The sequence below is a fragment of the Corylus avellana genome, chromosome ca10 (assembly GCF_901000735.1).
Source record: "Corylus avellana chromosome ca10, CavTom2PMs-1.0".
In the NCBI taxonomy this organism is placed as follows: Eukaryota; Viridiplantae; Streptophyta; class Magnoliopsida; order Fagales; family Betulaceae; genus Corylus; species Corylus avellana.
In genome coordinates, this window is record NC_081550.1 from 1062972 (window position 1) to 1075962 (window position 12991).

The 12991-nt window shown below is 36.7% G+C and overlaps 3 protein-coding genes across 3 annotated transcripts; 1 reads left to right on the forward strand and 2 right to left on the reverse strand.

Moving 5' to 3' along the window:
• The first annotated feature begins 901 nt into the window (after positions 1–901).
• On the forward strand, positions 902–3704 carry LOC132163694 (putative E3 ubiquitin-protein ligase LIN-1). Its single transcript, XM_059574062.1, has 5 exons — positions 902–1120; positions 1231–1258; positions 1346–1994; positions 3193–3337; positions 3663–3704. The coding sequence occupies exons 1-5, from the start codon at positions 902–904 to the stop codon at positions 3702–3704; spliced, it is 1083 nt and encodes a 360-aa protein (XP_059430045.1).
• Positions 3705–6077: 2373 nt separating this feature from the next.
• Positions 6078–7129, reverse strand: LOC132163695 (uncharacterized). Its single transcript, XM_059574063.1, has one exon. The coding sequence runs from the start codon at positions 7092–7094 to the stop codon at positions 6078–6080; it is 1017 nt and encodes a 338-aa protein (XP_059430046.1). The 5' UTR covers positions 7095–7129.
• A 3484-nt stretch (positions 7130–10613) lies between these two features.
• LOC132164733 (delta(12)-acyl-lipid-desaturase-like) lies at positions 10614–12039 on the reverse strand. Its single transcript, XM_059575289.1, has one exon. The coding sequence runs from the start codon at positions 11935–11937 to the stop codon at positions 10789–10791; it is 1149 nt and encodes a 382-aa protein (XP_059431272.1). The 5' UTR covers positions 11938–12039; the 3' UTR covers positions 10614–10788.
• Between the last annotated feature and the right edge of the window lie 952 nt (positions 12040–12991).

The following is a 12991-nucleotide window of genomic DNA, read 5'->3' on the forward strand; positions in this document are numbered from 1 at the left end:
ACTGAAGGAGGCTATGCAAGAATGTGGTATTCCATCAACATGACTGTTGAGTGCACCAAGAAAGAGTTAATTGACGGTTGGGTATGACTGAGACCACAGTTCAGTGCCATAGTCACAAGGACCCGCAACCCTCATACACATGGGTAAGAGTGTATATGAGCCTTAATATGAGACAATAATAATATAATTTCATCGATGATATACTATGATTTACAATGATGATTTACAATGATGATTTATTACTAGATGTAATAGCATGTATATGTTACGGGAGATGCAACTGTACATACATATATTATTATAGCTGGTTGCATATTTATTTGTGAAAACATTTAAACTAGCCAATTTGCCATATATAATCTAAAGGTGCAGGAGTTTTTTATTAGTGAAAGATATCCTGTTTGCACCTCAGAATATTTTTATGCTAATTTTGGTCATTTGCAGGTTGATTTCTTACCAAAATCTGCTATCATTGATAAGGACTACAAAACAATTAACTCTTAGTCGAACCTCACAAACAAAAACACACTTACAATCTCTCACAAATACAAATCAGCCACAATCCCATCACATCAAAATCGCACCAACTCAAACACCTATGACGCTACTTTTCATATGGGAGGACTACCTTATGCCAAGTCCCCTATTTGGACAGCACTACTTATATGCATAATGATTCATCTGTAATCCATTACTCTCTTCTTAGTCATACAGGTTTATCATGTGTACCAAGGAACTATTTCACTTCCTTGTTTCTTTACTTTCAACATGGGATTTCAAACCTTGGAATTTCAAACAACTTTTGACACTTTCTCTACAGTAGTGAATGCTCACAAGAATCTTACCATTTTTGTAGGAAAACGAACCCTCGCCAACAGCTGAGAAAGAATGCAGGTTGTATATGGTGAGTGCTTTGCCACAAAGTAATCTTAATGGTGAATTTTGTGATTCTACTCTATGGCGAGAAACTGCGGGGAATAGTGAAATGCCTCATGCAGCAGTCTATAGAAAAGAAAATGACAAGCTTACATTCAAAAGCATAGAAAAATCAATTTTTGAACTGCAAGACACTGACGCTTCTGCTGATCTCAGAGCTTCTTCTTGTTTCAATTCCAGCGAGGTATTGACTTCCTGTTCTCTTGCAAATGTACCCAATTCTCGACTGTTTTCTTGATTTTAGTTGCTAGTTTCTGATAGGTACTTATTTAACTTATTTTCTTTTAAGTGCAGCCAATCAAAATAAGGTCCTCTCTTGAAGGTGAGTTAAAAGGAATGTTTCAGGATTGAAACTCCTTTTTTACTGACCGTTTCGATCCATTGCTAATTTTACATTTTCTTGGCACAGAGCTACATGGAAGTTATGAATACTTTGATGAACATTCTTTCTTCTCGAGCATTCCTCAAGGCTTTATTTGTCCACTTACTGGAAAGTTGTTTGAAGATCCAGTGACAATAGAGACGGGGCAAACATTTGAACGGGTGGCCATCAAGGCATGGTTTGATCAGGGAAACAGAGCGTGTCCAGTAACAGGAAAAACTTTGGAATCACTTGCTGTGCCACTTACCAATTTTGTTTTGAAGCGAGTAATTGACAATTGGAGATCTGGACATTGTAAGAACCTCTTGGCTTTTGCCTCTCAAGTAATGGAAAACTCAGGCAGACATGGTCTCAAACACTTGGATGAAACTGTCGTTTTCATATTAGAGCAGCTTCTCACTGCTTTCAACGAGGAGGGAAAAAGAACAAATGCCAGGCATATCATATCTCTTGGTGGCTTGCATTTTCTTCTTCAAAGGTTTGAAGTGGGAAAGCTAGAAGAGAAAGCTCATGTGGTAGCACTCTTGTCCTGTTGTATTGACGCAGATGCAAGTTGCAGAAATCAGATAGCGAGAAATATCAGCAAACAGTGTCTTCTTGAACTACTCCAGAGCAAACAGGTTAAGTCGAGAACAAATGCAGTGCTGCTGTTGGTCGAACTGATTTGCCTGAAAAGGTGGGTGACTTTTTGTTTTTGGTTGTCAATGTTGCCAGATCCGTTTTTGTTGCTTCCTCATGTTCTTGCAATGTTTTGGTTATCATCAGTCCCTGATATATCCTTTTTAGTATTCCTTCTCCATATCTTTTTGTTTGTGTGTGTGTGTGTCATTGGTGTGCAATTGAGTGTCCACTTGTTTTATTTGCAACGCCACTATTCACATTGGAGAATCATCTTCTCCTGTAATGGCTGTAAGAAACAGCAAAGGGGATTTAGCAGGGACACTTTTTTGGATGGGGCCTTTAAACGTCAACTATTGACTGAATACATTTTTTAGTATGTATTTGAGATGGAAAAGTAAGGACCATTTAGATCTAAAAGACTAAAATTGATCAGCTGACCTAGTCATAACTTTTTTTTTTTTTTTGGGGGGGAAAAAAGTATCAACTAATTTGTGGAATTTTTGTTGAAGTAAAAGTTGAAATGGAGGACATGGTAGGGAACCATTGACCCAGAAACTCCGTTTTCGAGAAAGGATAAACATACCAATATATGACCTTTTTGGTGGTCTCGATCTCTTTAGAATGGTTTAAATTTACATCAGTCTTTTTAGATAAAGAAAAGTTTTCTGGATGTTAAACTTTTGGATAATAGTTGAAAGTCTCTTTCGGGAAAAGAAATTGTGGTTGAACAATTAGTTGATACAAGTATCACATATACTGACCTGCTGTTATTAGGCCTCTTTTATAGGGTTCCGTCTTTGTGAAAATTTATTGCATTCAATAACTTTAGGCAGTGTCCTGCTTAATTATTAAGGGACATCATCTTTGAACTTTTCATTTTAACAAAATTCTTTGTACCACATGGTTATGAATCCCATACTCGATATTAAATATGTTAAGAGTGTATAAACTATAAAATACATTTTTTCCTTAGAAATTACGACTAACCCTAAAGTCTGTTTACATGCATTGATTACTATCCTTTTTAAGTACTCATACCCCACCCCAAGAATACAAGAACAATGTATCTGGTAGCTTTGCTTCTTTGTCTCGTTTATTTTAAAAGCTTCCAGAAAGTATAGTTACCAAAAAGAAAAAGGTACCAGAATATTGCAGTAGAACTGGCAGTGTCATGTTGGGAGTGGTTGTTGAAGCAGTCAGTGATTCTTTCTATCTATTGTCTTCCACCACTTACACATTGTTTGTCATTGCAGGTGGAAAGATGTTACTTTATTTTTAAGTGGCTTGCAGAATGAGGGGATAGCGGATACAATGTATGTTCTGCTTGTGTATCTCCATAGTTCTCCAAAGGAGCAGAGACCTCTGGTTGCTGTACTTCTGTTACACTTGGATCTTCTGGTATGCTCCTATAGTTTGCAGAGGTTTTTAAACTATGATCTTGGTTCTCTCTGCTTTTGCTTACTTCTCTGTCTGCCTTTTGGATTCCAACCTGAAACCTTTGGCCTTTGGCCTAGTTAATATGAAACTTGAGAACAATACTTCTCTAAAGATTAATATATATATATATATATAGAGAGAGAGAGAGAGAGAGAGATGGAGTGTAATGACATCCTTCCACACTTTAAAAATGCATGGAAAAGGTAACTGTAGAAAATTCATTATGGTTGCAGACAAATTTTCTACTTCAGTATCTCTGTATTCGTGGATTACACATTGCTTGAAGGAAATTGTGGCCAGGATCCATCAAGGGGCAACTAATGAATAATGTCATTTAGAAAATGAGTTTAATTGTTGCTTATTTGGAAGAAAGTATGATAAGAACATGGTTTGTTATCATAATTTTTGTCTTTGAACTAAAAATTTGAAGGGTGCTTTTGACAATTGAATACTAGAAACTACCTACCACCTGGAACTCATGCTTCTGCTAATTGGTAGATATGTCTGAGAGCTTCAAAGATATTTTGGCTGAGACAACCATGTGGTTGCAAGTAGCACCTCAGAAATACAGCATATATAGAGAGGAGGCAATTGATGCCATTACGATGGCTCTTGAAGACAGCTTAGTGGATGAGAAGGTTCGAGAAAAGTGTTGCAGAGCACTTCTTATCTTGGGAAGGCGTTTCTCTTTCTCTGGGAAATCATTGACAGAGAGTTGGATCCTAAAGCAAGCAGGATTCAAAGATATCTATGAAGTGAATCTTCTTGAAAATGAAGATGAGAATTCATTAGCTGATGACACTGTTTGGGTAAGTTGTTTCCATGTTCTTTTGACCTCTGCCTCTCACATTTTAGCTTCCATTGCACATGATACTTGTCTGGGTTTCCTATAATCTTTCTTCTCAACTATTCTTTATGGTTGAAGGTAATTTGACAGTTAAAGCAGATAGAACTTCCATAAATCTTCACCTCTGGGTATGTTTAAGCAGGGTCTAAGTTGTTTACATATTCTCTCATCTCAAACTTGCAATGAGTGCATGTTATAATGAGTATCAAAATCAATCTTTAGATTGTTCTTGATAATTATTCAACTCAATGAATGACTTTGTAATACCACCGGGGATAGGGAAACAAAAAGGAGAGAACTTATGTTTATAATGAAAAAATTGAATTTGCAGGCAATAAAGGTACTTTGGATTGTAACTTCAGCATAGTAATTGTCTTATAAATGTCCCCACCTGTACAAAATTGCGTTGACAGTCTATTGTTAAACTGGATCTGCTTTAGAAATTTGAATGAAACTTTACTTTTAGAATTTGAGTAGAAGTCAATTTTTATAGTAAATTAAGGCTTCAACTTGTGTGGTTCATATTTAGATGGTAATTAACATGGAAGCTTGTTTTGGTCACTGAAAGTAGTTTTTGATGTTCTGAACAAAATATAGGATGATGAAGAGCTGGCAAATGAAGAGTGGTTGAGGAACTTGTCAATGGCATTGCTTAGTAATGGGAAAAAGTCGTTCTTAGACACCATTTCTAAGTGTCTTCGCTCTGGAAACTTGGACATGGTGAGGGTCTGCCTAACCACTGTGGCATGGTTGAGCTGTGCACTCTCTTCACAATCTGATGTTGAGTTCCAGCTCTCATCTCTGGGTTGAAAGAAAGCCTAGAGAAAGGTGAGCAGATTGAGTACAAGATCCTTGCTTCAATGTCTCTGCTCTATTTCAGCAAAATATCAGGTTAGCCATTTATACTCACAAAATATTTTTGTATTTTTTTTTTTTCACCTATATCTCCTAGGTTGTGGATAGCAAGGTCCCATATTTCTACTGAAAGGAACATATAGCATGGTTGGACCTATTTGCCTAATTAGAGCAGCTTTAGTCAGTGCATAGAACTTCCAACCGGTCTGTTGCTGGAGTGATAACATTTCCTGTCTGATTCAGAATGCAGAGTTCTTTTAATGGCAATTGCAGACGAGATTGCAGCTCCTCTAAGAAGCCTAGCTGAAGTAACATGGACAGCAAAGCAACTATATGCCATTATATCTGGAGGAGATCTGTAATCTTATTGGAGGCACATTAGGCATTGGTTTTCTTTTGGGGAAAGTATATTAGCAACCTGAGGCTCCTACCACTCTGAATTAGCTTGCGTGATGGTCTCAGCAATATTATATATCATTCTCTACAAACTTTTCGTAATATCTCTTCAATTTTGCATTGGAGCAACAAAATTTTGGCGGAAAGAGTCACTCACACCTTGAGAAGGGTTCATTTATGTTATCAGGACATTAGGTTAAGAGTGATATTTTTCCTGAGAACATGTACATTAATTACAAGAAGTCTTATTTTGTCGATCCGTTTATTTCTCTTTTTAAATTTGGATGCTTTTGTAAATTTTTGTTGGTTAGAAATGTTCAAGAGGGCATCAGTGAATCAACGTACCAAGTCATATTGTAGTTAACAGCAAGCTGTATAGAGATATGTTATTTTCATTTTTGTCTCAAATTATCACAGTTTACTTAAATTATGTCGTTAATTATAATCCTGGTCTCTTCTCTTGAGAGATGTGGGAAGGTTTTGGAAAATGACTAGCTTGTTTATTTTTCAGTGTGTATTTGTTGGGCAAACCACTACAATTACGGTAAATAATATAAAACAATCACACGCAAAAGCCCCAGAACTCGTATAAAAACTTATTAATTAAGCCCTGATGAGTTCCACAGGCTCCTCCTTTATCTCAACATCAATCAACCCCTCCTCGGCTGCTAGTTCTGGAGGTGAAGCCTCTTCTTTCCTCTCAACCTCATCATCATCTTTCTCTTTATCAATCTCCACAGCCGTCTTATGCACACTCCTCCCACCATTCCTTTTCCCTGGCGTTTTAAAAGACACAGGCAAAGCAGTAAGTCCACCACCTAACTGGACGAGGCGGAATTTTTTCCTTTTGTTCTTGGCTTCTTGTCTTCTCCTCCTCTCATCACTAGTCTCATGCTTGTAATGAGACCCCATGTGAGCTGCAAATGATTGTGATGTATAGAACACTCCCCTGCACTTTGGACACGTGTATGGACCATATTTCTTGTAAGGCAGGCTATGGGTGCGGCCATCGCCCTGATCATGATCAATTTCTTCTTCATGATGATCATGATCATCATCAGAAGTAGTACTACTTTTTGTATTACCTGGGATCAAATCTTTCAAAGGGTTGCTAGGGTTTTGAAAATGATGATCATGAAAAGGGTCCCTCTGATAAGAGAATGGATGATTCAGTTTGTTGGGCATTGGTAAAATCTGGCTTTGGAAAATGGGTTGGCCTTCGATTTGGATTTCATGATCATAATTTGGAATGAAAATCCGATCTCTTGTTGAGGATGCAGTGAGAAGATGAGTTCTCACAACCTCTTCAGTCCTTACAATCTCAGTGACACTAATCTCAGCTACAGGAATAGATGCTTGGTTTTGCACAGGGATATTATTATAGTCCAGGACACGTGGCGTAACATAAGACGTTCTTCTCACCTCAGTCACTCTTTGACCCAAACCAAGTTGGCCTATGCTTGAGGGAATTATTGGCTGATTGATCATGGGGAAAATGAGCTCATTTTGGTTCAGGCCAAAATTGGAATGGATCAGTGAAAGCAATTGGAGATCAATGGGGTGGTTTTGAAAGCCTAAACCAATTTGGTTAGACTTGGAAGCATTGAAATGCATGGGCATATATGTGGGAGAGATCGGTTGAGGGAGAAAGGAAGGAAATGAGGGCTTGTAAGGCACATTTGCTAAAATGGGTGTTCCCTTTTATAAGGTATTTAGTGGTAGCTTGGAAGGGTATAAAATTTCACAAGGGCCTTGCCAATGCCACCGGGGAGAAATTAATTAACAGTACTAGTTTAAAGTAGAGAGATTTGAGTTGTGTAAAGAGGCCAAAAGAGGTCATTACTTCTTGATAAGAGCGAATCTGCCTGTTTTAGATTATATGGCAAATGAGTAATTGCAAAAATCGAATGCGTAATTAAACGCCAACTCTCAAAGGTTTTGCGAGATTTATTATTGAGCATTGAAAGCCTTTACTTCATTACTGTATTTAATGGAATACTACGCACCTTTTTCTTTTTCTTTTTTTAAGAAGGAGAAGAAAAAGGGGATAAGAATTCAAATTAGAGACTTTCACTCCTTTGAAAATATAGAAAGTAGATAAATAAATAATATTTTAAATAAAAAATTGAAAGTGGATAGCAAAAATGCTGAGTCAAATGTTGAAAGTTGATAGCTAAAAAAAAAAAAAAGTAATCATTTCGCTAAGGAAAATGCTATGTGTTCTTCTAGTATTCTCCTGGTGTCCTCTTAAATATGATGTGACTTTTAAAATTACCAATATATTAAAAGTCAATAATGATAATCTCAAATTCAACAATAATTTTAAAAGTCACATCACAGTTGGAAAGACACTAAGAGAACACTAGAAGAACACCTAGCCTTTTCCTTTGGCTAAAAGCCTAAAATGTAGTAGCTAAACATTTGCTAAGCTGGATGTTAGTGCTCTAAACCTCAACAAGAGCTTGAATGGGATTGCACCACGTCTATTTTTACCATGTGGGGGTACTAAGCTATGGAGAAGGATCCACTCCATTTCAAAAGAAATGGAGGGCATCCATTTAGTTGTTTTAAGAGGGTATTTTTGTTCAAAAAAATTAAAATGGCAAAATTGTCCCCCTAAAAACAACTAACTAGAAATGAAATGGAGATGATCGAAGTCCACCAAGCTATTGGTGCTTTTTGATTGAGATTGAGTTGGGAAATAAGATTTTTGTTTATAAAAAAAATCATTTTTATGACCCTCAATAGGTAATTAGTTTAATTAGCGTTTTGGATTTGGCTAAATGGCTTTGGCTCCAATCCATTGCCAGGCCGAAATAAATATGACTAGTTACTAATTAATTACTTGCAAATAAAAGGCCACTCCATGATGAGATGTCAATGCTTATGGTTCTTTTTAATAAACAATAACATATTAATACTCCTCTTTTCATAATTTAATCTAAAAAAAAGTTAAGAATAGTACTAGAAATTACATTTTTATTACACAATATTGATGTGGTAATTTCAACCAACCCTTGAATTTTTATTTATTTTTAACAATGATTGGTTGAGTTGTCAAGTTAGTATTATGTGATAGTTATGAGATAAATATACGGTTTTCAGCATTACTCAAAGAGTTAATTTTTTCTTTTTTTTGAAAAAAACAAAAAAAAGTTATGTGAGGACGAAACTAGAATTTTGGTGTAAGCATGCGGGAGGGATTGGGATCATCTCTTCACTTCAAATGGAGAGGATCTACTACTTGTCAAAATTGAAAGATAAATAAAAAATACCAAGTCATTGACCAAAGTAGAGGGTCATCTCCAATTCATATATAGTTAAGATAAGTGTTTTTAGATTTAATGGTTTATATATTGTCACGTCATTTATATACACCAATATACTACTATCTACACTATTACATAGAACAAAACAAAATTTTGACTGTTAATTTAAATCACTTGAAATGGAGAGAAAGGGGAAAATATAGAGGGAGGGAGACAAATTTCTTTTGGGACTAGAATAGGCTAAATGGGAAAGTTCTCTGGGTCTTCATTAAAAAAAATCTAAAAATATCCTTAGTTCTTTAAATATTTTAGATCTTTTTGGGAGGTTTTGACCCTTATAATTTGTAAATTAGTCCATGGTGGGAATGGCATACAATTTGTTCTAATATGCATGTTATGTTTTTCAAAACAATCACCAAAGAAATTCCAAAAGTTCCAAATAGGGAATAAAATAAAGAACAAAGTTTTCTTCCAACCTAGGTCGGAAGAATTTCCTTCAACCTAATCTATAAAAGTGACATGTACGTGTTCTTTTTCATGTGCATCTCACATGTTATTAAAAAAAGAGTAATGTTAAGAATCATTTTTTTATCCTCCTAAAGCTGATATGACTTTCAAAATCACTATTGGATCAAAATTCAAGTATGATTCATCTAAAATTTAATGGTAATTTTAAAAGCCACATCAGCTTTAGAGAATAAAAAGAGGATAAAAAGATGGTCTCTAGCATTACTCTTAAAAAAAATGATACATGTCATTTTTATAGACTAGGTTGAAAGAAATTCCTTCAACCCAGTTTGGAGAAAAACTTTTTCCTAAAAGGAATTCAAATATACATATTTGAACAAGGCCAGCTACACCTACTTCCTATCATCCTATGTATGGCAGAAGATATCTAAAATCATATTTAATTAAGACAGTAATTGCCAGCACAATTTCTAACTTTCCATAATCCATTGGCTGGCTTTTAATGTTGTTCATATATATATCCTCTGTGTATTGTTGAGGTTCTCGTCCACATACAGCCCCCTAGCTCCTCCCCCTTTTTCTTGTGGCTCAAGGATCTCAGAAAATCCCATTACATCTTCTCCCTCCATGGACATTAATGATCCTCAACAATACACTGAAGAATGGTTCAACGTTATACCCATTAATCCTATTGGCAAAGAATTTGAGCTCCCAAATGTATCGAGCACCATGAAAAGCCTGCAAACCCATGTCCATAGCTTCTTCAACTCATATAATCAGGTTTGTCCAAATAGATCAATGCATATGAGATATCAACCTGGAGTCCCAAAACAAGAACCCCAGATTCTGCCTGAGACTAATTATTCATCTGGGCTTGATCATTCCAAGCCAGAAAAGAAAATCATTGATGCAGTATCATCAGGTAACCACAAATGCTTTCTGTGCAATGTATCATTTGGAAGTGGTAATGCCTTGGGAGGGCACATGAGTTCCCATGCAAGGAAAAGGAAAAGGGAAGCAATGAGGAATATTTCCCAACCATTTAACTCAGAGAACTCATTTTTTGACTTTGTTGACAGACTGGGATTCAAAGATCCTTCAACTCCCGCAACCAATATTGTGTCCACCATTACAAGCAACTCAATGGGACCAACTTAATTGATTCGAAATAATTCTTATATTTTTTGCGTAATTGAGCAGCAGATGCTCTCTGAATGAACAATTGAGTAGCCGTGTTTTTCGTTGACATTGTATTAATCCTGCATATATATCAGCCGTGGCAGCTGCTCTGTGTGCTTGTCTCTGTCTTCGGGTTTCCGGAGGCATTGCTGAAAAAAATGCATAATTTTTCTTTTTTCTAAACTAGTTTTCCATTATATATCTCATATACCAAACACTAATATTGTTTAAGAAACAGAACTTTCATTGAACACAACCCACATTACATAAACCCAGCAGCACTGACACTAATACAATTGTGATCCTTATTTTGATCTTCATTTGTTCCTTTAACACACTAAACTGACCAAAGACACTACCCTACTAACCACATTTTCTTTGGCTCAGTCCAGCTAGTATCACAGCTTGTGCTGATACCAGAAAACGCCTTTGTTAGGGGCCCCCTCATCCGGCTCAACATAAAGGCACTCTTTAGCCTCCCTCCACATTGCCTTGTAAAATGGAGTGCCATCAAACTGGTAGTACTCACCCAATATTGGCTTGATTGCTTTGGTGGCTTCCATTGCATGGTAATGAGGCATAGTAGAGAAGAGATGGTGAGCCACATGGGTATCTGTGATATTGTGGAAAACCTTATTCAGCATTCCGTAATCTCTGTCCGCGGTCGCCAACGCTCCCCTGAGCCAATCCCATTCCGACGAGTCGTAGTGCGGCAATGCAGGGTGAGTGTGCTGTAAGTATGTGATCAACACAAGGAAGCCATTCACTATGAGCAATGGCATACCATAAATGAATACAAGCCATGCCAGCCCTTTTGCCATTGCTGCGCAGTAAAGCACATAAGTTGCAGCAAAAACACCGGCATCCGAGACAAATATTTGACGCCTTTCACGATTGGAATAAATGGGGCCGTAGGGATCATAGTGGCAAGCAAAACGGTCATAGGGTCGGCCAGAAACATTCAAGGCTAAGTACAAGGGCCAACCTAGAGTGAGTGTGATAAAAAGAGTGAGGACCCTGCCTGGTGGGTTGTTGAAGTACTTGGAAAACCATGGCATTTTGGATTTCGGCTTGGGGACAAACACCTCATCTCGGTCAAGGGAGCCGGTGTTAGAGTGGTGGCGGCGGTGGCTGATCTTCCACGAAAAGTATGGAACTAAAAGAGCAGAGTGAAGGGTTAGGCCAACCATGTCATCGACCCATTGATAGTCACTAAAGGCATGGTGACCGCACTCGTGAGCAATGACCCAAACGCCGGTGAGAATGCAGCCTTGGAGAGCCCAATAGATTGGCCATGCCAAGTAGGAAAGGGGGTGAGGGAGGAGATGGAAGTAAGAGGTAGCAATGTAACAGAAGAGGAAGGCTAAGGAGAGGTCATAAACAACATATGAGAACGAGTGCAGGAGAGAGCGTTGGAAACAATGGGGTGGGATGGCTTTCTTGAGTTGGCTAAGAGTGAATGGGGGTTTTGTGTGTGGTGCTCGCTGGATAGGCGTTTTCTGCTCTTCAGGCTTTTTGGCAGCAGACATTTGGCCTCTGGCTCCCATTGTCTATAGGGGCTATGTGCAATCCTGAAGAAAATCAACTAATTAGGTGTGGGAGTAAATTTGATGAAAAAAAAGAAACTAGGTAATATTACTAGTTTTTGGATCCGGGTTCCCTATGATTTGGAGTCTGAAATAAAAAAGAAAGCAATTTATATAGGTATGCCCTCAATCACAATCAAATATCAATGGACTGTACGATGATCATATGACTTTTCTTTTCTTTTTTTATAAGTGACAATAAATATCATTAAAAACATAAAAATGCTTCAAAATTCAGGAAGTATACAAAAACACCTAATTATATAGGAGCAAGCAAAGTAGGTAATAACCACAAGCAAATGGATACAAAATTCCCATTAATTTCACTTGGTAGGTAGCTATGTCTTCAATTTACGAGGTCCATTAGAATTACAAGCACATGAGGAAAAATAAAAGTCTTATACATTAATGCAAACTACCGTTGCAATCCATCCACTTGCAAACCCAGGGATCCAGCCTATGAGGCCAATCTCATAGACATAGAGAACCATTGAGACCACATCTCATAAAGCTTTCTAGCTTATTTCTAATACCCATTTTCTTTGCTTAACTAATAGTGTTAACATTAGATTAATACTGCTCTTCGCACTTATTTATCACGTTCATTTTATACTGACTGACGTGACCTATTTTAAGTAGCTTCACACGCTAATTAAATTACCAAAAAAAAAAGCCAACTAAAATGCATTAGTACTTGCTAATATTTCAGGTCTTATGTATATCTACTGTTGATGACAATATGATATGTTACTTACCAAGTGTAAAGTTATTTAATCAATAACACCATGGGTTGTAATCAATTTATACTAAGGTTATACATGGAATATGATTCTTTTCATTTCAAATAAAATTTGATAGTATTCATTTTATAATTAAAATTTAAAGTTGTTACATCTAACAATAATATAATATCATATTCGGTATTAAATGCACTAACTTTAAATTCTAACTACAAAAGAAAAAATTCATAAGTCAGTTCAATTGAAATGACAAAAATAGTTTTATGTAATTATTA